Below are 27,234 nucleotides of genomic sequence, written 5' to 3'. Positions count from 1 at the left end.
AAGTTACTGTGTATATCTGCTTCAATGAGGTAACAGTGAATTAATTTGAGTTAATATGTTGTTGAAATGTCTACCTTAACCATGCAAGCATTGTTGGAATAAGTGATACAGTGTTTGGTTGCACCATTGACTTTGGACCCAGCAAACTGGCATCGACATGCAATAATGATTGGAATCCAAACTGGACATTTTGAGAATGTGATCCATATAAATGGTCCCTCAAATCGGGCATTTAAATGAAGATATGGGTTAACATAAGAATGAAACCCAATCTGTTATCAAATGGGATAAAACCAGAGCGTGGCCAGTCACCAAAACCTTTAAGAGTCATTTGGCAACTGGGAGCCCTCTCTTCAGTCTATCAATCCATCAGTCAGGATGGATCTCTAAACGCATTAGAGAAAGGTTAATCAGACCTATATTCTTATCTGAAATCTCCCAGAGGAAATGTCACTTGAGGCCTTTCACTTGTGCAAGGAGTTTAATGTGAAGTTGAAGGCACTGCTTTGTGTTGCCATCACTATCAACTGTCTCACCAGATACTGGGCATAGGCTTCAGGAGAATAGGCAGCTCCCACACATTATAACAGAGGGTTAGAAACAGAAAATGACTTTTCAAACATCACAAATGTACCAAGTAAATAAACGAAAACACAAAAAGAAGGAACAATTGTAATCTGAAAACCAGAGGTTTGGAGACTGGGTGTTACTGACAAATTTCCTCTTTATTGAAGAGCTACACATGAATATTCCATCATCTGTAAAAGAGACTGGCCACGTTGAACAGACACCAGCAAGAAACGAATCAATAAATAAAGTAGAAAGGCCTCCGCCATGGCGGCCACCATTTTCCTACAAGCTGGTTTGCTGTCAGTGTTAAAGGTCACGCGTTATTCAGAATGAGACAGTGGGGTGCAACCTTGTTTTCAATCAAACTAGGAAATGACAAACAATATTGGTCATGAAAACTGTGGCTTTAATGTAAACACTACATTCGAGGTGTTTGCGTCACTAACATCCCACAGGAGAAAACACCATTCACTAAAAAGAAGAAATAGCAGCACAGACGTTCACGGAGAAAGAAAGGAAGCCTAACTTATATATTACACAGTATCATAGCAAATATTGTAAAACGGGGACATCTTTACTGCACCTACTTGGCCAGTGAGAGCTGTGCTTTTCTATACAAACCTGAAGGGTGAACAAGTTTAATTTTTTTAAAATCCCAATACAATTAGAACGAAGAGAAGTCTAAACAGAGTTTCATCATTACTGTACAGTTGCACTGTCTTGGGGGACAGTCAGGGGCCATAGTGTGGGTTGAAAGATTCCAGGCCTAGTAAAGATGTTGCAAATGCAGGACGTCAGGCTAATGAGTAACCAAAGCAGTGCTGAACCAGTATAATCCAAACATTAACTTGGCTTAACTAATCCGAGTGTTGTACACAACCTCTCAGCAAAATTTCTTTAATTTTTAAAAAAAGGGAAAAATAACCTTTTGAAGCTACAAAGCACAAGAAATGGAATTTTTTTAAATAATTTATTATTTTAGCTTCTACTTTTAAAGACTTGGCTAAAACCAGATCTACAGCATTCTACTGAAACACACAACCACCATTCAGTTTTCAAAAGGTTGAATTGACCGTGTAGGAAGGCTGTGTCTCACAAAGGCCAAAGATCATGCTATCTGTACATAAGGGCACCAGGATAGTCCATTATACAGTCTGCAGAAAGAGAGGCTGAGGGAACCTTCCCATCACACAAAACACACAAGAGATTCTTCATGCACACTCTGAGGGGAGGGAGGAAGAGAAATATTTATCAGGTCACCAACTTGTATAAACCATTTTCACAAGCTCACCAAAGGAAGAGGTGGGGAGGGGAAGGGTAGGGGGAATGGTTGGCGGGGCAGGTTGGCACTGGTAAGGACAGTCAAAGAAAATAAAACAAAAACAAAAAAACTTCTCTGGCAAAAAATAGACCTTCAAGCTTTTAGTAAACGGAAGCCCCTCTCCTCCCTCGGTCAGAGTGGAAAGCTCCAAGGCTGTTGCTGTGCTTAACTCAGGGCCGTTCCATTCCACCATATGAAGAGGGAGGCTCAATGCAGCTGATATGGTGCTGTCCTGTGCGTCCTCAGGTTTCCTAACATATTAGTCAAAGAGCTGCCACAGAACTAAACACTGGAAACTCAGCCTTGTGCTTGGAAGGTGAAACGTCACACTGATTCCAAAGTATGGGCCATGTGTTAAAAACAGGCAGACATGGTACCAAGAAAAGGGCTTGTCTGCCCAAGGATGCGGGGGGGGGGGGGGGGTGTTTCTTTTAAAAAGATTCTTGTAAAATTTTTCTCTTTAAAGCAGAATATCCAGTGAAGTACAGTGTTAACAGTGTACAAGTTTGTGATAAGGCTGCGGGTTTCAGGAGTCTAGTTCTGTTGGCAGCTTATGATAACTAAAAAGAATTATATACGTTATGCCTTTATTTACCAACTTGCATTCAATAATCATCACCAAATTTGCCTCTAGACGGTAGAGTCAGTATAAGCCGCAGCCTCGGAGGTTGTTGGCAATGATGATGTCAGTGACGGCATCGAAGACCACCTGGATGTTGCCAGTATCCGTAGCGCAGGTCAAGTGGCAGTAGATCTCCTTATTGGGAGAGCGATTCTTGCTCTCAAATTGTGCTTGAACATAGGCTGCACCATCGTCATAAGTGTTGGGGCCTAAAGCAAGGATAAAATGGGAAAAAAAACAACCTTAAGTGCAAGGAATGGCACAACACACACTCATGAATCTACACAAAACCTTGTTGGGCAAGCCATTGACAGGAAAGAGAACAGAATTCACTATTTATCTCCTTTGTTAGCACAATGCAGTCGTTGTACTACAAGTGTACACAGTATTTACAGTGTGGTCTGATCAGAGCAATAACCAGTTTAAGGATGTCCTCCTCTGATTAGCACTCTATTGCTTTGACTGTCTTGTTCAGTGTTCTACTGCTTTGTTAATCACTGTTCTACAATGGCTGGACATGTTGCGAGGCCACTGGATCTCTTTCAGTGAGGATTTGTGGCAATCATTTTGCTCTCTTACATGCACTACTTTATAATTATCCGTATAAAACTTAAATCTCACTTTCAGTGAGGCCTGAAGGCAGAATCCAGCTTCCAAAGAGGGGATGGGGACATTGAAACAAATCCTGGGATCGATCGTTTTTACACCCAACACTTCAAAACAGTGAATAGTTGAGCATAACACAGCTATGTAAATCCAGTGAACCTCACTCGGTAATTAATATCAATGCCAGCTTCAATGTAAATAAAATACTTCAACATTTGAAATAACTTTTCAGTGCTATTTAACATGGTAAGGCAGTAAATTACAAGGTTACATGGCAGCTATTTGATCAACCCAACAGCTCTGATGTGATTTTTGGAATTGTTGACACAGATCTGTGATAATGTAAATTAATCTGTGAGATGGGTAGGGAGGAATTAATGCATGTCACAGAATCTGAGAGATGACTTTGCAGAGTTGAATGTGCTGCCCAGCACTGTCAGAGTTTTGCATAAGGTTTAACAAAAGAACAGGACTCGTGGACAGTCTGACGAAGTGTGTGGTTGTGTACTCAATTCCACAGCAGAGAAATGCAGTGGTTTTTAAATCGAGCTTCATTCCAAGCAGCTCTATCATGCAGGACCATGTGCTCTATGGCCTGTTCCCAGGGACATAAACCTAAATAGACATCAACTGCCGCTGGAGAACCATCAACGCGATGAAAGACAATTCATGGTTTGCCTGAAACTTGCTGCTCTTCCAGTGAAGTGTTGTCCATGACCAAGTGTTGCAGATTAGCACATTCCAAGGTCCAGGACTACGAGCTGAGGAACACACTAAATCTTGAAGCAGCCACCGCAGAGGCGTGAAAAGCCACTGTCTAAGTCCTCTCAACCATAGTACACCAAGAGGCTGGAAACTTTGCGAAAACCTAGGGCTCTATGCCTGATGAGTAACTTGTACGTGAATATCAAGAGTATTGAAGTTGTATTGAGGCACATCAGAGTAGAACATGCTGGATGGAGAAAAGTGGAATTCTATTGCTGTTTGCAATTTTGAATTTGAAATGTTTTGAGATTTTGGAATATATTTTTACAAATGAAAAATATATATTTTTGGGAATAAATATCACTTGACAAGTGAAAGCAGTGATGCAGGACTGTATATTGTACAAGTGGACCATGGTGACAGTATGGAGTGTTTGTCTATAACAACATATTGCAGCAGTTTTAAGAAGCTGGTTTGTAGTCTCAAACTTCCAATTGTATTTCTGTGATTGGTGGACCCATGCTATTGTAAAATCTCACTGTAACATCTGTAAATATTCAATTTAATTAATTAATGCAATAAAGCCTGCCCAAACCCATGGTAGGAACCAAATCTTTGCACAACCTTTTAGTTGTCATGTTCCAGCTTAATTATCTGATACTATTCACAGTGGCAACAATATGGCACCGAATATGTGAGCATCTCTAGCATAAATGGAGCTTTGACCTTCAACTTGGTTTCCACATTTTTGGAACCAGTGTTAAGTACGAAGCAAGCCTCGTTCCTGTTCTGTTTCTTTATTCAAGCAGACTTCACTCATGACAGGTCTGAATCACAGCTTTAACTGACAGAATTCTACTTACATGCCACTGGGGATGGGGATTTGGATTCTGGTAGAGCAGCAGTGTGGTACATTGGAGCCAACATGTGACACCACTCAAAATGCCAGGATTGTAGCTACAATCACCAATACCACCAAGCCCTGAATTACAGCTGTGTTGCTTTGAGGGGAATGGAAGCTTCCTCCAACCAATTTCTTCTCCATTTCATAGGTTTTTCCTGAATCTCCATCACTATGAGACTTCATGGGGGCCAATAGCTTTTGGAAGTCCAGGAGGGCTTTCAGTGGTCTGCTCGGAATGTCCTTGATGAAGATGGTAACCAGATCAGCCACCAACAACGGGATTCCATACTACAGCAAACACATGAATACAAAAACACCCAAACATCCAGCCCCATTCCCTCTCTGCCCCTGTCACTGAGTATACATTAGTTCAGCTTTCTTGTTTGTACCACTGACTGTATAGGCAATCCTGACATTGTGGCAGCTGTGTTTCAGTGGGCAGCACTCCTCATCTGAATCAGACAGCCGTGGGTTCAACCATGTGGAGAGAGAACAGAGCTAACATTTCGAGCCTGGATGACTCTTCATCAGCGGGAAAGAAAATGGCGAAGAGTCAGCAGACTCAAAACACTAGCACCTATTCTCTTTCCATAGATGCTGTCAGCCCTGCCGAGATTTTCCAGCATTTTCTGTTTTTGTTTCAGTTTCCAGCACCCGCAGTAATTTGCTTTTATATTATTGTCATGGGTTCATGTCACATTGCTATACCCGAGTGCAGTACTGAGGGAGTGCTGCACTGTTGGAGCTTCTGTCTTTCAGATGAGGTATTAAGCCAAAGATCCTGTTGCCCTCTTAGGTGGATGTAAAAAAAATCCCATCCTCTACCCCTAGTGTCTAAGCCAATACTTACCCCTCAATCAACACCTAAAAATGTTTCACTTACATTACAAGAGTGACAACACATTTCAGAAGTTCTTAATTGGCTGTTAAATTCTTTAAGATGACCTAGAGTCATCAAAGGTGTTACTTTGAATAGACGATTGACCTGAAGACACATGGTGGAACTATTTGTTTGAAATCGGTTGTGAAGGATCAGTGTCATGTGACAGTCAGTTACTAAACAATTAAGCCATTTGAACAAAGCTGATGTAAGGTTAGTGATATACTTTGGTCAAACTATAAGAGAAAAATGCACAGTGGTGTATGTATATACAAACAAATACCAAAGTAGATAATTTCAAAGTTTACAATAGCAGGTAGAACTTCTTGCATTTGAACATGCTAATAATTAAAAGAGTTCTGGGTGGGATTTTCCATGTCCTCCGCCAGCAGCTTGCTTTGTGGAAGCTGAGGTGGCCTGCCATTGGCCAGCTGCAGGATCTTTTGGTCCAGCCACTGTCAACTGTTTCCAGTTGTTTGCATCCTCTGTCGCCAGGGAAACTGCAGTGGGGGTTGCTGTCAGTGGGACTGGAAGATCCTGCCTTCTGAGTTTAGCACCTGCGGGCCATCAATATTGAGGTAATGGGAGAGATGTCAAATACCTGTTAATATCACATGTTTAACATTGCTGCACTAACTCAAGAGATAACCGAGGACTTCTCAAACTGTGGGTTGTGACCCCCTGTGAGGTCATGGGATGGAATTTGGGGTCACAACATCCAAAAGCATTACGGCAGCCACAGAGAAGAAACTCCATCCTGGGGCTAGCCTTGTGATTCCATGATGTGCTTTTTCCGACCTCGCAGCCTCAATGGGAATCCCAATAGGAGGAACAGGAAATGAGGGAAGGGTGTGATGAGAGAGTGGGACCAGAAGTAACCTCTGTGCACCCGAAACTTGCAAACCCCTCATTGGCATGAGGTATCTGAAGTTTTGGAAAGCTCAACTTGAAATAAAGCTGAAAAGTAGTAATAAGTTCCTTATTCTTAACAATCGATGACTAATGGCCAAGAAAAACAATTAAAATGGCTTTTGTTTCTGGGGTTATAGTTTCAAAACATACAAGGGATTACACTCATTTTGACATAAAATACTCAACATCAAGGGTAACAAAATCAATTACCTCAAGAATTTTACATCCAAATAATTACAAAGAAACTGTATGAAATTATTTATGAATCACTATTCCTGCCCGCTGCTTCCCTGTCTGAATATCCCCATTTCTTTGTCTGAACCTCCCACTTGCTGCTTCCAGGTATGACTATCTCCACCTCCCTGCCTGACCCTCCCACTCACCCCTTCCTCTCATGATTCTTTGTTGTGAATGAGGGTTCAGGAGAGGGAGGGAGCGAGTAAGAGTAGCTACAAGCAGCAGGGTTGGGCAGGGAAGTGAAGAACAGGAGAGTTGGGCAGAGAAGAAGAGATAGTTGGCCAGGGCAGCAACGAGCAAATGGGTCTGGCAGGGAAGTGGCCACGGAGAGAGTCAGCTTGCAGGAGTAAGTAGAAAGAGTTAGCTTAGCAACCTCTTTTTTTTAATTTAAAAGTTATTTCAAGTAGGAATTTAGCAGTATGAAGTATTTCAACTTACTGGATGTTTTAATTTTGTTTTGGCTGATGGAGAAACCTATTTATATTTGTTTCATGCTGTTTTGTCTCATTTGACAGTTTGATAGAGCAGTAAACTTATTACACTCCTTTGCTTTAAACTTCAATAATACAGCGCTGAAGGCTATTATCCTGTTTTGTTTGATTTTGGCACTTTAACAGTATATATTGACATTTTTTCTGGCACCACTCCATTCTGTCCCTCCCCCTGCTCAAGTCTGATGCGTTAAAATGGGATCACATCGGCAAATTGTTTGGGAAGCACTAGTTTAACTCTTTGTGTGTGAGGTTGCTGCTAATAGCCAATAGTGCTCATAGCCAATCCAATGGCATCATTTCTGTATTTAATGTAGGTTGAATCATCATGTCTGGAGTCTCTGCTACCTCTTTCAGCAGCTGTTACCTCTTCCAGCAGCCAGGTCTGTAGCCACCAGGCTCCTGTGACCTGTCATATGTGGGAAGTCACGGACCTTATCAGCATCCTAGATGACCACGTGTGCAGAAACTTGAGCTGTGTGTTTCGGGGCTCGAGCAGCCACTGGAGACACTGTGGTGCATCCGCAAGGCTGAGAGTTACGTGGATAGAACATTTAGAGAGATGGTCACACCACAGTTCAAGGGATTGGAACGGTGACCACCAAGCAGTTCAAAAGAAGCAGGCAGGGTAGGAGTCCCCTGAGGTCCTGCTCTCATAGGTTTTCCATTTTGGAAGCTGATTATGGTGCTGATTCCTCAAGGGAGTGCAGTCAAAGCCAAGCTTCTGGCACCATAAGTGGCCTAACTGTACAGGAAAGGAGGAAGAAGAAAGCAAGGGTGATAGTGATTTTGGATTCATTAATTTGGGGAACAGACAGGTATTTCTGTGATCGCAGACGTGACTCAGGATGGTGTGTTGCCTGCCTGGGGCCAGGATCAGGCATGTTAATGGCTGCAAAGCATCCTAAAGAGGTGGGTGATAAGTCAAAGGTTATGGTACACATTGGTACCAATGATATACATAAAATGAAGGATGAGGTCTTGAATCAAGAATTCAGGGAGGTAGGCAGCAGATTAAAAAGCAGGACATTGAAGGTTGTAATCTCTGGATTACTCCGATGTCACATGCTAGCAAATACTGAAATAGGAGAATATGGCAGATGAATGTGACTCAGGAGTTGGTGCAGGAGGGAGGGTTTGAGATTCCTGGATCATTTGGATGGTTTCTGGGGAAGGTGGGCCATGTACAAGTGGGACGGTCTGCACCCGAACCAGAATAGGTCAATGGGACCAACATCCTTGCCGGGGTTGGGGGGGGGGGGGTGTGTGTGAGGTTGCTAGTGCTGTGGGGAGAGTTTAAACTCATTCAGCAGGGGGAGAGGATACGAATGTTAGTACAATAGGGACACAATGTACTCTAGCAAAGAAATCAAGACAGAGGGAGTTCAGCCATGTTGAGTTCCAAGGGAATAAGGTGAGGCTGGATGGCCTCTACTTCAATGCTAAGAGTATCATAGGTAAGACAAGTGAGTTAAGGTGTGGATTGACACGCGGGACTGCGAAACTGTTGCCATCACAGAGACATGGTTGAGGGAGAGGCAGGAATGACAACTCAACATTCCAGGGTATAGGATCTTCAGGTGAAATGGGAAGATATGAAAGAGGAGGTGGTGTCACATTATTAATTAAGGAGTCAGTTACTGCAGTGAAGGATGATACTTTGAAGGGGTCTTCAAATGAGACTTTGTGGGTAGAACTGTCTGTGTGGAGTTTGCACATTCTCCCCGTGTTTGTGTGGGTTTCCTTTGGGTGCTCCGGTTTCCTCCCACTGTCCAAAGATGTGTGGGTTAGGTGGATTGGCCATGCTAAATTGTCCCTTAGTGTCAGGGGGACTTGCTCGGGTAAATGTATGGAGGTAGGTCCAGGATAGTATTGTGGGCAGTGCAGACTCGATGAGCCGAATGGTCTCCTTCTGCACTGTAGGATTCTGTGAACTTGGATAGAAAGAGAGAGTTACCTTGCTGGGAGTGTATTATGGCCCCCAAACAGTCAGCAGGCAATGGAGGAGCAGATATGTAGACAATGCACTGAGGCATGTAAAATAATAAGGTAATTATATTAGGGGATTTCAACTTCCCGAAACATTAATTGGAATAGTCATAGTGTAAAGGGTTTGAAGGGGGCGGATTTCTTGAAATGTATTCAGGAGAGCTTTTTATATCAACATGTAGAAGTTCCAACAAGAGCTGGGGTGGGGGGGATTTCAAAAAGGAAATGGGGAGATCATAGGTCCAACATGTTTCCTTTAGGGTGAAATGTAAGAGCAACAAGCCCAGAGAATCCTGGATGTCGAGGAATATTCAGGACTCGATAAGAAAGAAAAGAGAGGCTTTTAGCAGGTACAAAGGGAGCAAATTGCAGGGGGAACTCAAGAAAGTGATTAGGAGAGCAAAGGGGGACATGAAAAAGCACTGGCAGGTACAATTAGGGAGAATCCCAAGATATTCTATGGATATATTAAGGCAAAGAGGATAATCAGGGAAAGAGTAGGGCCCAGTAGGGATCACTGTTTGTGGAGCCGGAAGTCATTGGTATGGATACTTCACATCTGACTTCAGTCAGGAGGGGGAAGTTGGTACAGAATCTGGGGAGAGATACTGTGAGGTTCTTAAACAGTTTGACATAGAAAGTGATGAGGTATTGGAGGTTTTGGCAAGTTTAAAAGTGGATAAATCCCCACATCTGGATGAATTACATCCCGGTGTATTGTGAGAGGCAAGGGAGGAGGTTACAGGGCTCTGACCCAAATTTTATTTCCCCTCTGGCCACAGGGGGAAGGTGCCTGAGGATTGGAGGACAGCTAATGTGGTTCTACTTTTCAAGAAGGGTGGTAGAGATAGGGAATTCCAAGCCAGTGAGTCTCACATCAGTGGTAGGGAAACTACTGGAGAAAATTCTGAAAGAGAAAATTAATTTCCACTTGGAGAGGCAAGGTTTGATCAGGATCAGTCAGTATGACTTTGTCAGAGAGAGATCATGCCTAACAAATTTGATTGGATTTTTGGAGGAAGTGACCAGGTGTGTAGATGAGGGTAGTGGAGTTGGTGTAGTTTGAATGGATTTCAGCAAAGCCTTTGACAAGGTCATGGTATAGATTATAAGAATGGCGAGGTTATGTTGGAGCTGTACAAAACTTTGGTTAGGCCACAGCTGGGATGCAGTTTAAACCCCTTACAATAGGAAGGATGTGATTGCACTGGAGAGGGTGCAGAGGAGATTCACCAGGATGTTTCTTGGGGTGGAGCATTTGAGCTATGAAGAGAGGCTGGTTAGGCGCAAGTTGTTTTTGTTACAGCAGCGAAGACTGAAGGGGGACCTGATTGAGATGTATAAGATTATGAGGGGTATGGACAGGGTGGATAGGAAGCAGTTGCTCTCCTTAGCTGAACGATCAGTAATGAGTGGGCATAATTTTACGTTGAGGGGCAGGAGGTTTAGAGTGGGTTTGAGGAAAATGTTTTTCACCCAGAGTGTGGTGGGAGTCTGGAATGCACTGCCTGGGAGGGTAGTAGAAACTTCACAACCTTTCAAAAGTACATAGATGAGCATTCAAGGATCCTGGCCTAAGTGCTGGAAAGTGGGATTAGTGTAGATTTTGTGTAGTTTTATCGGTGCAGACTTGATGAGTTGAAGGGCCTCTTCTGTACTGTATGACTCTACGACTCTTCATTCCCCTTGAGTGCTTTAAAACAAATTTGTTTCCTATAATTCTTGCTAATAAGTCCTCTTTTTGTGCATCTACATGCTCACCTCCATCATCAATTGTAAGAATCAGTGTTAAAATATTTAGTTAATATGACCATGATATCTTCATAATTATGCTCCCTCCTTCATCTGACGGGTCCTATAATCTTTATATTTTTATTTGCTTATAAAAGCATGCACTTTTCCTTTTCAATTATCTGAGCATTTTTCAAGTTCTCTTCTAGCCCTTTTAATCTTCCTTTTATGCCCTTTTCTATGTTCCTCATGATTTCCTTTATGTTGTTGCCCTTATGCATCCTTTTAAGTTTCAGAGTTTAAGTTTAAGCTTTTCAAACACTAATTTGAGACAGAATCTAGGCTGACACTCCATTGCAGTACTGACGGAATGTTGCACTGCTGATCTTTCAGATGAGATATTCAGCTGAGGCCTGCTCTACTCTCTCAGATGGACAGAAAAGGTCCCATGCCACCATTCTGAAGAAGAGCAGAGGAGCTCTCCTGCATGCCCTGGTCAATACTTATCCCTCAATCAACATTGCAAAACAAATGATCTGGTCATTGTCACATTACTGCTTGTGAGAACTTACAGTGTGAAAATTGTTTGCTGCATTTGTTACATCACAACAGTGAATACACTTCAAAAATAAAATGCTTTGGCACATCCTGAGGTAAAAAGCATTATATAAATGTGAGTCTTTTTTCAGTTGAGTTTTAATTTCTACTTATCCATGGAACTCTCTAATGCACCCTCTTTTGACCTCATTTTATCCCTCCCATTTCAAAATTTTGCATTCTGACCTGCTATTTAGCCAGTTAATTTATGTCAGATCCCTTCTTATCTTGCTCTGTGTTGCCTTTCTTCAGTCCACCATTCCTACCCTTGACTCTTCCATTAACCTTTATCATTGACATTAAGAATTTTGTAATTACTATTTCACAATTATTCTCTTACTTCCATCAGTTATTTGTGCCTCTTCACTTGGCAAATCAAAATCAAGCAAAGCTTCTTTCTTTGTTGGGCTAGAAACAATGATCTAGGCAGTAACCTAAAAAAACATTTACTACTTTCACCACATATGTGATCTTTATGCCAGTCTACCTTGATGTAGTTAAAATTACCCAACATTATTGTTCTTTTGACCTTGCATAAATCTCTCAAAGTTCTACCTGTCACCACTTCTCTATTGCTTATGCATGACAGGTCATTATTCAGAATTCTACCATTTCCCTTCCTATTTCTTACCTTTATCCATATAGATTCTGTATGCAACATCCTAGAATATCCTTTTGTTCCACTGTTGTGATAGAAATATTTACTAACAAAGCCAATCCCCATTTGTTCCCCATCTATCCTCTAAACACATATTCAGATAAAAGCAGGCTCAGATGTAAACACACACACATATATATATATGGCTCTAGATATATACAAACCTAGATAAACAAGATAGGCACATACACACCTATATGGAAGCAGCACATGCACACAAGTGTATGCATACAGACAGATTTTCACATACCCAGATATATGCACATGTACATATCCATAGATAAAAAGGCATAAAAACAGAAAATGCTGGAAAATCTCAGCCGGTCTGACAGCATCTGTGGGGAGAGAATAGAGCCACACATCTCCACAGATGCTGTCAGACCTGCTGAGATCTTCCAGCATTTTCTGTTTTTGTTTCCGATTCCAGCATCCACAGTATTTAGTTTTTAAAGAGGCATAGTTACACACTGGGAGCAATTTTCAGCCCACACTCTTCAACTACAGTAATGGTGGTGCATGCACAAAATCTGGAGAGCGCAATTCATGCCGGCGAGTTTCCAAGTTGTGATCTTAACAGCCCCTCGCCATTGGAGTAGCATGACCGCAGAAAGCTCATTTTAATTTTAATAAATTAGTGGTGGCTGGGGGCTTTAGAGGTGGGTACCGGCTCAGACTGGCGGGGAGGCAGATGGGTGGAGAGGAGAAGGTGTGAAGGGACCGATGACCAGGGGGATGGGGGGGGAAGAAGCGGCCGATCATCATGGTGGGGAGGGGGGGGGGGGAACGGGGGGTAGATAGATGTCGACTCTGATCGGGGTGGGAAGGGAGGGCCCTCTTGAGATCTCTGTGGTGGGCTAGAGAAGTGGGGAAGGTTTACTCAGATTGTGATCGGGGTGCCTTTAAAGATGGCACCCCAATCCCTGAGCAATGGGGTTTTGCTGATGTGTTGAGGTCCTGTCCCACTGTATGGCAGCATGAAACATGCTCCCTTGATTTCTTTTGGCAATGTCGTAAGATCTGGAGAGAAAACCGACCGGAAAGACCTGGAGAGAAATGCACTGGTCTTCTCTCCAGAAACAACACTCTTGCTATTTTTTGGCAACATTTCGCCCACTGGTATGTGAATGTATGGACAGTATACATAGAACATAGAACATTACAGCGCAGAACAGGCCCTTCGGCCCACGATGTTGCACCGACCAGTTAAAAAAAAACTGTGACCTTCCAACCTAAACCAATTTCTTTTCGTCCATGAACCTATCTACGGATCTCTTAAACGCCCCCAAACTAGGCGCATTTACAACTGATGCTGGCAGGGCATTCCAATCCCTCACCACCCTCTGGGTAAAGAACCTACCCCTGACATCGGTTCTATAACTACCCCCCCTCAATTTAAAGCCATGCCCCCTCGTGCTGGATTTCTCCATCAGAGGAAAAAGGCTATCACTATCCACCCTATCTAAACCTCTAATCATCTTATATGTTTCAATAAGATCCCCTCTTAGCCGCCGCCTTTCCAGCGAAAACAATCCCAAATCCCTCAGCCTCTCCTCATAGGATCTCCCCTCCATACCAGGCAACATCCTGGTAAACCTCCTCTGCACCCTCTCCAAAGCCTCCACATCCTTCCTGTAATGTGGGGACCAGAACTGCACACAGTACTCCAAGTGCGGCCGCACCAGAGTTGTGTACAGTTGCAACATAACGCTACGACTCCTAAATTCAATCCCCCTACCAATAAACGCCAAGACACCATATGCCTTCTTAACAACCTTATCTACTTGATTCCCAACTTTCAGGGATCTATGCACACATACACCTAGATCCCTCTGCTCCTCCACACTATTCAAAGTCCTCCCGTTAGCCCTATACTCAACACATCTGTTATTCCTACCAAAGTGAATTACCTCACACTTCTCCGCATTAAACTCCATCCGCCACCTCTCGGCCCAACTTTGCAACCTGTCTAAGTCTTCCTGCAAACTACGACACCCTTCCTCACTGTCTACCACACCACCGACTTTGGTGTCATCAGCAAATTTGCTAATCCACCCAACTATACCCTCATCCAGATCATTAATAAATATTACAAACAGCAGTGGCCCCAAAACAGATCCCTGAGGTACACCACTTGTAACCGCACTCCATGATGAATATTTACTATCAACCACCACCCTCTGTTTCCTATCCGCTAGCCAATTCCTGATCCAATTTCCTAGATCACCCCCAATCCCATACATCTGCATTTTCTGCAGAAGCCTACCATGGTGAACCCTATCAAACGCCTTACTAAAATCCATATATACCACGTCCACTGCCTTGCCCCCATCCACCTCCTTGGTCACTTTCTCAAAAAACTCAATAAGGTTAGTAAGGCACGACCTACCTGCCACAAAACCATGCTGACTATCACCTATCAATTCATTACTCTCCAAATAACTATAAATCCTATCCCTTATAATTTTTTCCAACATCTTGCCGACAACAGAAGTGAGACTCACCGGTCTATAATTCCCGGGGAAGTCTCTGTTCCCCTTCTTAAACAATGGGACAACATTCGCTAACCTCCAATCTTCTGGTACTATACCAGAGGCCAACGACGACCTGAAGATCAGAGCCAGAGGCTCTGCAATCACTTCTCTTGCCTCCCAGAGAATCCTTGGATCAATCCCATCCGGACCAGGGGATTTATCTATTTTCAGACCCTCCAGAATATCCTGCACATCCTCCTTATCAACTGTAATACTGTCTATTCTACTCCCCTGCAACCCAGTGTCCTCCTCAGCTATATTCATGTCCCCTTGCGTGAACACCGAAGAGAAATATTGGTTCAATGCTTCACCAATCTCCTCCGGTTCCACACATAACTTCCCTCTGCCATCTATAACTGGCCCTAAACTTGCCCTAACCAACCTTCTGTTCTTGACATACCTATAGAACGCCTTAGGATTCTCTTTAACCCTATCCGCCAAAGTCTTCTCATGTCCCCTTTTAGCCCTTCTAAGCTCGCTCTTCAACTCCCTCTTAGCCAATCTAAAGCTTTCTAGTGCAGTACCCGAGTGCTCACGTCTCATCCGAACATAAGCCTCCTTTTTCTTTTTAACCAACAAAGAAACTTTTTTGGTGCACCACGGTTCCCTAGCCCTACCAATTCCTCCTTGCCTGACAGGGACATACCTATCACAGACTCGCAGTAGCTGCTCCTTGAAAAAACTCCACATGTCGGACGTTCCCAGTCCCTGTAATCTCCTAGTCCAACCTATGTTTCCTAATTCTCTCCTAATAGCCTCATAATTACCCTTCCCCCAGCTAAAACCACTGGCCCGAGGTTCATGCCTATCCCTTTCCATCACTAAGGTGAACGTAACCGAATTGTGGTCACTATCACCAAAATGCACACCAACTTCCAAGTCTAGCACCTGGTCCGGCTCATTTCCCAGCACCAGATCCAATATAGCCTCACCTCTAGTTGGCCTGTCTACATACTGAGTCAAAAAACCTTCCTGCACGCTTTGAACAAAAACTGACCCCTCTAACGAGCTAGAGCTATAACAATTCCAGTCAATATTAGTCAAGTTAAAATCCCCCATAACAATTGCCCTATTACTTTCACTCCTAAGCAGGATTGACTCCGCAATCCTTTCCTCAACCTCTCTAGAACTTTTAGGAGGTCTATAAAAGACTCCCAACAGGGTGACCTCCCCTCTCCTATTTCTAATCTCCGCCCATACTACCTCAACAGATAAGTCCTCATCAAACCTCCTCTCTGACACTGTGATACAATCTCTGACCAATAATGCTACCCCTCCCCCTCTTCTACCTCCTTCCCTACTTCGACTAAAACATTTGAACCCCGGGACCTGCAGCATCCATTCCTGCCCCTGCTCTATCCATGTCTCTGAAATAGCCACAACATCGAAGTCCCAGGTACTGATCCACGCTGCAAGTTCACCCACTTTATTGCGAATACTCCTGGCATTGAAGTATACACATTTCAAACCCTGCTCCACCCCACCTCTGCAATGCCGTGCATTGCAGTCCCCATCCATGCATCCCTCACTTTCAGCCCCACTACTCAGGATCCCTCCCCCCCCCCCCCGAATCAGTTTAAACCTCCCTGCATGGCCTTAGCAAATTTACCCCCCAGGATATTGGTCCCCTTCTGATTAAGGTGTAGACCATCCTTCTCATAGAGGTCACACCTTCCCCAGTACGAGCCCCAATTGCTTAAGTACCTGAACCCCTCCCTCCTGCACCATCCCCTCAGCCATGAATTCAAACCTTCCCTCTCCCTATTCCTCTCTAAACTATCCCGTGGTACAGGCATTCATTCATTTGTGTGTGGACAAAAGCAGATACTCAGAAATACAATCATAGAGACGTGGAGATACACCAACGCAAACAAAGCTTCAAATACATATATAGACAAATACAGTTCCATACATACAGATATGTACTTACATAAAGATGCAAAGATACATAGGTTAAAACAAGGAAAAGTATACTCAACAAAAGAAACGTAGACAAAAAAAGTAAGGCTATTACATATATTTGTATTATTTTTGCAAGGAAGACTCTTGTCACACTTTTGACTTAATTGCATACTGTATTTTGTTCCTGACCTAATATCAAAAGATTACAGGGCAGTGCAATGAAAGGTTCCTAAACCCATCACAGCCCAATTGAGATCTTTGAAGTGTTTCATAGTGCAATTTTCACAAAAAGGGGTCGACTTTTTAACTTTGACAATATAAAGTGGTTGATAGCCAATTGGCAGCCTGATTTATTCCTATTAAGTCAATGAGGTGTAGAACAAACTGCTGTTCCACCAACACCTGTTTTACAGTGCCACAGGGGGTTAATTTTTACCACCAAGCGTTTGAAAATATTGTGGCAGCACAAATCTACCCCAGCCTGCCCACAGCATGTTTTACAGCCAGCAATGCTCCACTGTTCATACATACACACATACACGCACACAGATCTGTGGCTAACAGGTCAGAGACTTCTGACGACATGTGCCCTGCAATCTTGAAATGAAAAAGTGTTAGTTAAGAGAGTAAATGATTGGACAAAGCCAAATGCACACACAAACATGCACAGAGAGGGAGTCGCTGCTGAGAAAGATGAGAGAAGGAGAAGTTTAATTCATTAAAACTCCTACCTGTGTACTCAGGAAAGCAGATTGTAAGAGCCGACTTCTTGATCTTCTCAGCAAACAAGTCTTTCTTGTTGAGGAAAAGAATGATGGAGGTGTCGATGAAGAACTTATTATTACAGATGGAATCAAACAGCATAAGAGACTCGTGCATGCGGTTCTGCAGCAAGGGAAAGGGAAAGACGAAAGTGAAAGAAGGAGGATTCGTTAGCATCGGAAAGGAGAAATTGTATGAACGAGTGTAGTTAATAAACATGAGCCAAATAGATATTAGATACAAGTAAGCTTTCAACCAAGTTCAGACATCCAATGTTCAGATGGACAAACACAAACGGCAGTATACACTCATTCACACACATTCCAGCAGTTAAAACTTTAAACACTTGCTGTTGATCATTCTAGAAACTCTCATCAATTTAGCCCCTTGCTGATGACCTCTGCAGGTTTTAGAATAGATTTATAGAATTATTATGCACAGGAGGCCGTTGACCTTGTATCCATGTTAGCTCTCTGCAAGAGTAAATCAGTTAGCCCTACTCCCCTTTTTCCCATAGCCCTGCAAAATTTTTCAATTCAGTTAATTATCTAAGTTCCTTTCGAAAGGTACAATTGAGTGCTTTCACCACACTCAGGTAGTGCATTCCAGATCCTAACCACTCGCTGCATAAAAAGTTTATTTTCTTATGTTGTCTTTGGCTCTTTTGCCATTCACCTTACATCATGCCTTCTAGTTCCCAATCCTTCTGCAATGGGAACAGTTTCTCCATATCTACTTTGTCCAGACTGTTCATGATTTTGATCAATTTTTTATCACATTTCCCCTCGACCTTTTCTTCTCTAGCAAGACAGTCCCATCTTCTAAAATCTATCCAAGTATCTCACGCTTGGAACCATTCTCATAAATCTTCTCTTGAACTTTAAATTTGGTCGCACATATCACAATGAGTCTACTCACAACCTGTGCTTTCAGATTGTTAAAAATGCCATTCCAATATACACAATAAATCTTTCCAGCTTAAAATGTCACAGGACCCAACTAGGTGCAGGGCAGGGTCATGGAGAATGAGATCCACAAAAGCCATTACTAAGCTAGTTGCGCACAATTACAAATATAACATGGACAATAAGATTATTGCCATTTTGGATAATCTTACATTGACCACATGGGGGTTCTGTCCGATAAGATGTTACTCAATGATTCAACCCTTGAATTGTCCTTTCTTCAGCTGCAAAATGTGCCACCACATTCCCTGGTGTTCCCAACACTTCTAACTATACAGTTTAGTCAAGAGTTAAGTTATTATCCAAATAATTTTACTTTTGCAGACTTCAGCCTTTCCTGATCATTAACAGCTAGTCCAATAATAATACTTCCCTCTTTTTAAACATCATGGCTGGATCTGGTTCCTCCCACCGGCCAGATCTTCTGCCCCACCAAAGTCAACATGCATTTGAATGGCTCGCTGCATCCGCTGCGAGGGAACCCACTGCAGTGAAAATTCTGGCCCACAATACTGAAACCCATCAACTCAAATACTTTCATCTATGCCTCTGCATGCTCATGAAGCCCTGCATCGAGAATAGTCAGAATGAGGCACTGTTGTTACACAAGGCCATAAAGAAAGAAACTTTACAGTCCAGCGGTCAGACATAGAACAGTACAGCACAGAACAGGCCCTTTGGCCCACGATGATGTGCTGAGCTTTATCTGAAACCAAGATCAAGCTATCCCACTCCCTACCATCCTGGTGTGCTCCATGTGCCTATCCAATAACCGCTTAAATGTTCCTAAAGTGTCTGACTCCACTATCACTGCAGGCAGTCCATTCCACACCTCAACCACTCTCTGCGTAAAGAACCTACCTCTGATATCCTTCCTATATCTCCCACCATGAACCCTATAGTTATGCCCCCTTGTAATAGCTCCATCCACCCGAGGAAATAGTCTTTGAACGTTCACTCTATCCCCTTCATCATTTTATGAACCTCTATTAAGTCTCCCCTCAGCCTCCTCCGCTCCAGAGAGAACAGCCCTAGCTCCCTCAACCTTTCCTCATAAGACCTACCCTCCAAACCAGGCAGCATCCTGGTAAATCTCCTCTGCACTCTTTCCAGCGCTTCCACATCCTTCTTATAGTGAGGTGACCAGAACTGCACACAATATTCCAAATGTGGTCTCACCAAGGTCCTGTACAGTTGCAGCATAACCCCACAGCTCTTAAACTCCAACCCCCTGTTAATAAAAGCTAACACACTATAGGCCTTCTTCACAGCTCTATCCACTTGAGTGGCAACCTTTAGAGATCTGTGGATATGGACCCCAAGATCTCTCTGTTCCTCCACAGTCTTCAGAACCCTACCTTTGACCCTGTAATCCACATTTAAATTAGTTCTACCAAAATGAATCACCTCACATTTATCAGGGTTAAACTCCATTTGCCATTTTTCAGCCCAGCTTTGCATCCTATCTATGTCTCTTTGCAGCCTACAACAGCCCTCCACCTCATCCACTACTCCACCAATCTTGGTGTCATCAGCAAATTTACTGATCCACCCTTCAGCACCCTCCTCTAAGTCATTAATAAAAATCACAAAGAGCAGAGGACCAAGCACTGATCCCTGTGGCACTCCGCTAGCAACCTGCCTCCAGTCCGAAAATTTTCCATCCACCACCACCCTCTGTCTTCGATCAGATAGCCAGTTACCTATCCAATCTGCCAACTTTCCCTCTATCCCAACATGTTGTTGAGATTTGTACTCAATCAAAAGTAGATTGACAAGATTTCTGTCCATCTACTTTTCAGTGACAATTTCAAAGAGCATCTAGGCGATGACCTTGCAATAACTAAAGAAAACGTGTTCACATTTTCTCGAATGTCAATAGTCCCACAGGTGTATATGCTACAACTGTTATGAGGTGAAAACAATTTTACTAAATCAATACAGACCAATCTCTGAAACCTTTCAGTTCTCCATTCATAAAAGGCTGGTTAATAACTCAAAGCTACATTGCAGGCTGTATAAAGGTAGGCAGTGATAGTTTATTGTACATACATATCGTAGACCTCACAAGAACATAATTTTGATGTATTTCTCAACTATCTGAGATATCAGACATATGAAAACTTATTCCTCTAACACCAGACACATTCTCTTAAATATATTATGGTGGGTATATAATTTGACTCAGTTTGCAGTGTAAATATATAGAGATTCTATGTGACTCTCACCTGAACTGCTACAGGCAAACAGCACTACACAAGGCCATTCTAACTACAGCACTCAAACTCCTGTGACATCAAGACTGCGAAGGGCTTTCTACATCAACCTACTCAAAATATTGTACAAGTAAGTCGTCGTCATAACTTTCCTACAAAGTCTGGCCCATTCAGGAGTTCATACATGCCAGAGACTGAGAAAAGTACGGTTTTGGGAGTGAACTGGTGCGTGAACAAGAATTAGGATGGAGAGATGAGGTTGGGGACAGGGGTGTGGGTGCCTGCATAGTGCAGTCTCAAAGTTGATAAAAACATCTGAAAGGGATACATTTCAATATGTAGATGCAGGTAAAATGCACTGAGAATCTCTTTCTGAGTGAATGAGTTGTTTTAAGAATTATTCTGTGTAATGCCAGCACTGATATTTTAAAGTAAGCTGGGGACATATTTGGAGTTGAAACCATGGCAGATTGCACTGTGTTGTGCTCCTGGAAACTGGAACCTAAATCCAGGTTGAATCCAGATGCTAAAGTTACTTTTTCCAGTATTTTCATTTTTGATTCATCAGGACATCAGTATTAGGACAAAAGGTGGACCTAATCTGATTGCAGAATCTATCTGGCAAACACAGATATAGAGAAGACTGAGGAGCTGACATACAAGGGGAAAAGGTGGATGCTGATGAATTTGTGTTAACACAGTACGGCTTGTGACATACACTTCCACTGCGGAGACTGTACATATCACATGGAGAGGAAAATGGACAAGTGCTTGCCAGACAAGAGCCGATGCTAGGCCCAGCATTTGCTGCTACTAGTTTCTGGGATGAGTTTTGACTCATCAAGCAGAACACTTCACCCCCACACCCCATCCCGCCTAAAAAAGTGGAGCTGGTGAGAGTCGGGGTGAGTGGGGAACTCAGACTCTTGACCAACTACAATCATATGTCCCCTGCCAGTCAATCACAGAACATTATGCACAAAGGTTTGCAGTACAAACTGGTTCATTCTATTGATATGAAGAATGTATTGAAGCTCAGGTCCTGTGGAAAAAGGTAGGTAAAATTAAATGTTAAGCTTGTGGTGCGAGAATCAACAGAACCTGCATTGCTCACTGTACATCCAAGTTGCATATTGGTCGATGAAATTGCTTTTGCAAACTAAGCTACAGAGAGAAGAGCAAATTATTCCAGTTTGGGGCAATAATGATGGTCAGTCATTAGTTGGAATTTGCATGTGAAGTAAAACAACATTAAAAGACATTCAGCAGATATCTGGGGACAAAGATTTATTCCACTTTTCTGCTTTAACTCCTTATATCTGAAAATTGGAGAAAGGAGTCTGAATTCCTCACTTAAGAACCGTAAATCTGAGAATGAATGAAAAAATGCACTCAGCATCATTAGGTCAAGCACAAAGAAGAGGCAAACACATACTAGGAAAGCGCTGGCACTTTATTGACATCTTACTAATAAATACATTAAGAACAGAAATAAATAATGACACAATCTATCATATAAACAGACAGATACCCACTTTGTTACAAAATCACTTAAGTACAACCTCATTCACGTGTAGTAAAGCACTAGGTTAGCCTAAGCAGTCACTTAAGTTCACATAACAGTTTCTAATCCTACACAGTAGTGGCTAAGAGACAGCCACTGAATGCTGGCACATATGGTAGAAGTAAGGACTTCCATACGATTAGATCTTGAACAAAAATTTACTTGCATTCCATATGGTTCACTTACCTGAAGTACTCCACTCCTATTTGTGTTATGGCACTGGGGTAGACATCACTCAGTTTGTGGTTAGTACTTGGGAAAGGAATAAGAGTTTAGTACAGAGTGAGTGGGCTAATTTTCAATGGTAAGAGAGCACAATTCACCTTCAAAACTTTCACAGCAATTGACAGACTTGCACAAGTGGTTCAAAGCTGGAAGGTAGTCTTGAAGACTCAGTAATACTGACAGTGGAACTGCAACATGCAAGCAACGACAATCATTGGAACAACTGAATCTCTCCTCAACATCCCCACAGGGAATAACGGTGAGTAAGTAACAACCAACCATCACTGAACCGAATCAGCATTCATAATAGCATCCGCAAATTCTTGCATTCCAACTACAGAAAGAGGACAGGTGTATATCCCATACCAGATTCATAAAACATATTTCTCTGCAGAGAAGTCAGTTGAGATAGCATGCTGTATTGATATTTGTTTTGGTACAGACCCCAGTATAGGTCCCATCCTTTTGTGCCAGAGCCTATCATTATTCCAGCATATAGAATGGATATAGAACTTCTAGAACAAGAATGCCTTACTGCCAAATTCCATTTGTTGTCAAATTATACTGCTCCTACAGGGCCCAATACTAATGCTAGTCACCCCTAAGCTACCATCATCAATCAGTTCTGCTTCCAGTAAATGAATGGCACTCAAGACTCCTCAGCTACAATGGCTGGTACTGGTACCATGAACCAGTCCTATCACTGAGCTGGGTCTAAGTATAATACTAAGTATATATATATAATATATACTCAATAACCCTGTATGGCTAGTTTTGCTCTGGTACCTACAACATTCCATCTCAAGTTAAATACATTTTACAATACACTTGCCATATACACTTTCCTTAAGTTCAGCAATTTGATGTAATCAAATGCTGTCACAATCAGGCTCCTATCTAGATTTCTCCTATGTACCAAGTTTCCTGTGCAGGCCTGTCTGTTAGCTTGACAGACCTTTTGATTAGTCACTGAAGGTACTTAAGGTCTGTAATAAGAGGTGAAACTCTCAGGGGCCCAGCCTGGTTGTTCATTCTCTAATACTATTGGTGATGTGTTGTTATTTATTGCAGTGATTAGTTCATTATCACATTGTCAGAAGGAGTGAACTACTCAGGTCTCCAGGACTGTAGAGAGATCAGGCACTATTCTATTCACTAGTCTGTCCTTCGTTGAAACGGAGCCAGACTACGAAACATTGTCTCAACCTTGCCTTCCTTCAGCAACTTGACTGATATGATATGGTGCTGTGTATCCCTTCTCCGGATTGGCAAACAAACACCCAGCTGGAATTATACAACAGGCAAAGGAAACATCTGCAAATCTCAATAGAAGAGCTATGTAAAACAGTGAATATAAAACACTACTTCTTGGCTTTTCCATATCAAGGGCTCGCCGTCCAAAACTTTGGGCTGGGGCCCTATCAATTCTCACAGAGACAGATTGTGTCCCAGTGTTCTCAGGAACATTGAAGAAAGTCATTTCTGAATCTTTCTCCCTCAGGCAGCAAGTAGTCCAGTCAGGAATCTTTTGTACTATCATGAGTGATATAACAGCACATGGAATATTGGCAGAAATAAGGGAACTAGCTCTGTGATTGGGAAGAGGGAGGGAACCGGCACAATGCTCAACAGCAAACTCCCAAACACAATATTAAGGAGTAGCATCCAATAAACAACCAATCACTTGTAACTGGGGCAAAGTAAATCCTATCTCATTTCAATGCCACCTGTATATTTTATTGTAATATATTATTTCAGTTTTTAATATACATTGTAGTTTTTAGTATATATTTTGATTTATGATAAATATTTTTAGTGTTTGTGGATCTCCTCTGCACGCACAAATAAGCTCTGCTTTCCAGAAGTTAGAATTGTGAAGTATTTGAAAGACTATTTTATAATATTTTGAATATTTTCCAGTTTGATTAGCTGGCAAGAAAAACTGCATTTATGCCACAGAATCGGCAGAAGCACGATGAGCCAAAATGGCCTTCTGTATGATTGCAATCAGAGTTCTGGAAATGAGCCTCAGTGATTGACTGACTGTTGGATACAACAGATATCAATAGTTAATAAATGCCAAAATTAGTGGATGCAATATCTGAAGAGGTCAGACTCATGGACAGTATTCACATACAGTCTTAATATTGACTGGCTCTGCCCACAACTACCACACATCAATAAGGAGCATGGGAAGCTAAGAAACCACAGGCCTGACAGATGCATGATCAGACAACGCGGGCCTGCATGGACCAGGCAACGTGGGCCCGTGCGGGCCAGGCAACGCGGGCCCGCGCAGACCAGGCGACGCGGGCTCGCGCTGACTAGAGAACACATGTCCACACTGACCAAAGAACGCAGGACCACACTGACCAGACAACGTGAGTCCACACTGACCAAAGAACGCTTGACCACACTGACCGGACAACGCGAGTCCCCATTGACCAGACAATGTGGATCTAGTCCCCAAGGTAGACATAGTCCTGGTTCATCACTCTTTGCACAAGGCCAACAATCCTTAAGCAAACTCTTCCCAAGCAATTCGCATTTCTAATTTTAGCAATGACACCAAAAATAACCTAAAAGATAATGACTTTGTCATCAAATTGAATTGCAACGGAAGAGTCTAGAATCCGAGTTCTGAAAATTAAAAAAAATAGAGGAACTTTTCAGAGAAAGCAAACCTCAGGATAAATTTAGTCAAACTGAAACATCATGAACCAAAGGGGGAGAAAATGGGAATAGCCAATACTGACACAAGCATGCACAGTGTGTGTGAGTGTGTGTATATGCATCCTAGGTGTTGGAGCTGGGTATGCGTGTGCATGCATGACTGACAATGTGAATAGCTGTGTATGAGTGAATAGTTCAGTATCGTTAAGGATGGAATTATGCTGAACTTGATGCAAACTTCAACATGAGACAGCTTCCTGGAGGGGGACTCTCACTTCTTGGTTGTAATGCTGTCAGTGGTCTCCCGAATTATACTGCCGCTTGCACATTGAGGCTCACTGAAAAATCATCAATGCAAAAGTGGCATTATAACTGCATTCCAAAGAGCATGGTGCGTGCAGTGGGGTGTGTGTACGGACATCTGCCTGGCCCATTTATATGCAAGTGAAGATAAAATCTGTCCAATTCTGCTCTGTGCTCGACGAGCAGCTGCACAATCGGCTGTATTGTTTTTATCTGACGTAAAAGCAGCGGCAGAATTGTCTCCAAAAATGCCACCTTTACAGTGCCTGACTGACTCTAGTACAGTCCACACCCTCGCAGGTTGTTCGCAATAATCACATCGGTTACTGCATCAAAAACAAACTGGATGTTATTGGTGTCAGTGGCACATGTGATATGTGTGTAGATCTCCTTGTTCGCTGACTTGTTCTTGGTCTCGTATTGGGACTGAATGTAAGAAACAGCTTCAGCAAACATGTTGGGGCCTGAAAGAGAGAGAGACAAACACAAGAAAAAATAGCATCAGCAATATTTGAGGTTGTTTTTCCTCGAGCATTACCTCATCTGGTGACAGACCCCAGCCATCTTGGATCATACATTTTAAAACAGTGAGTTACAGGGCCAAAGCATTCACTGGTCTCAGTTTCTGTTCAGTTTCTTTGTAAAATTGTCCCCAAGAAGCTTCCAGAAATCTTCCCTGAGACACACATAAACGCCCTGCCTTGTAATAAACATGTGGGGTGTAATTTCTGCACCCGATCTCTCGCTGTTGACTATGGGAGGGGAACCCTGCAGGAGTAGCATAGCCAGTGATTGACACCATTTCTCCAAGGGCTCAGCCAAGCTGCTACCAGATCCATGGCAAGAAATCGGGAGATTCTTGTAATTCCAGGCTTTGCAGCAAATAAAATACAATTGAAGTGCAGTTAAAAAAGTTTAAAGTTTATTTATTAGTGTCGCAAGTAGGCTTACATTAACACTGCAATTAAGTTACTGTGAAAGCCCCCTAGTTGCCACACTCTGGCACCTTTTCAGGTACACAGAGGGAGAATTTAGCATAGCCAATGCACCAGAGCACCTGGAGGAAACCCACGCAGACACGGGGATGATGTGCAGACTCTGCACAGACAGTGACCCAAGAATCGAACCCATGTCCGTGGCCTTGTGAGGCAGCAGTGCTAGCTACCATGCCACCCCTACAGTTACAGTTGTGATGTAGAGAAACACAGCTGTCAAACTATGAAAAGCAATCTCTCACAAACAGCAAATAAATGGCGAGATGATCTTTACTTTATGATGTTAGATGAGGGACAAATATTGGCCACCACATCTTAAAAAAACTCTTCTTTGAGCAGTCCCTCGGGATCTTTCACTACCTCCTGGTGGTTTACATCTGAAAAATGCTAGCTCCCACAGTGCAGTGCTCCAACCTCCTCTGAAGTGTCCCTCATTGCGGAGGAGATGATTCAAGGGCTGGAACTCTCCAATGTTGTACACCCTGCTGCCGCTGCCAGTGAGAACGGAGAAATTGGCACTCAGCCAAATCTCCACCGCTGCGGGACCAGAGAATCCCAGCTACAGGCTAGGTCGGAGACTCCGGCCCAAGTTTTCCTTTGAAGTTTAATTTTTTATGTTTAACTGAATCTCCAATCTGCTTTATAATGAGCCCACATTACCGTGAATGCTGCTTACATTATGTAACACCTCTGACTGAATTATCACTAAATTATCAAGAGGAATTGGGCATTAACTATCACAATTTTTCCTGCTACTTGAAGGGGAGTGGGTGTGAAGAAGATAAGTTCTATTTTGCATTCTGTTGATGGACTCATGACCTGTCATTTCCTGGAATATTGAGACATCTCCTCACGTTCCTCACTCATAAATCAAC

At 42.7% G+C, this 27,234-nt stretch overlaps 1 protein-coding gene across 3 annotated transcripts in view; it reads right to left on the bottom strand.

The window, feature by feature from the left end:
- Positions 1-706: 706 nt before the first annotated feature.
- gnao1b (guanine nucleotide binding protein (G protein), alpha activating activity polypeptide O, b) overlaps positions 707-27,234 on the bottom strand; it is a 243,352-nt gene continuing 216,824 nt past the window's right edge. Inside the window, exons 7-8 of one of the 3 annotated variants that reach the window (XM_078211065.1) lie at positions 17,388-17,541; positions 707-2,722 (exon numbers count right to left, since the gene is read on the bottom strand). In XM_078211065.1, the coding sequence (XP_078067191.1) occupies positions 2,535-2,722; positions 17,388-17,541 (342 nt within the window). In that variant the 3' untranslated portion in view covers positions 707-2,534. Of the gene's footprint in view, positions 2,723-17,387; positions 17,542-22,038; positions 25,829-27,234 lie in introns of those variants that run through there. The other 2 variants (XM_078211066.1, XM_078211063.1) reach the window with 2 other exon arrangements.

Source organism: Mustelus asterias, chromosome 4 (genome assembly GCF_964213995.1).
Source record: "Mustelus asterias chromosome 4, sMusAst1.hap1.1, whole genome shotgun sequence".
NCBI classification, from domain to species: Eukaryota; Metazoa; Chordata; class Chondrichthyes; order Carcharhiniformes; family Triakidae; genus Mustelus; species Mustelus asterias.
This window is presented reverse-complemented; position numbering and strand designations above follow the sequence as displayed.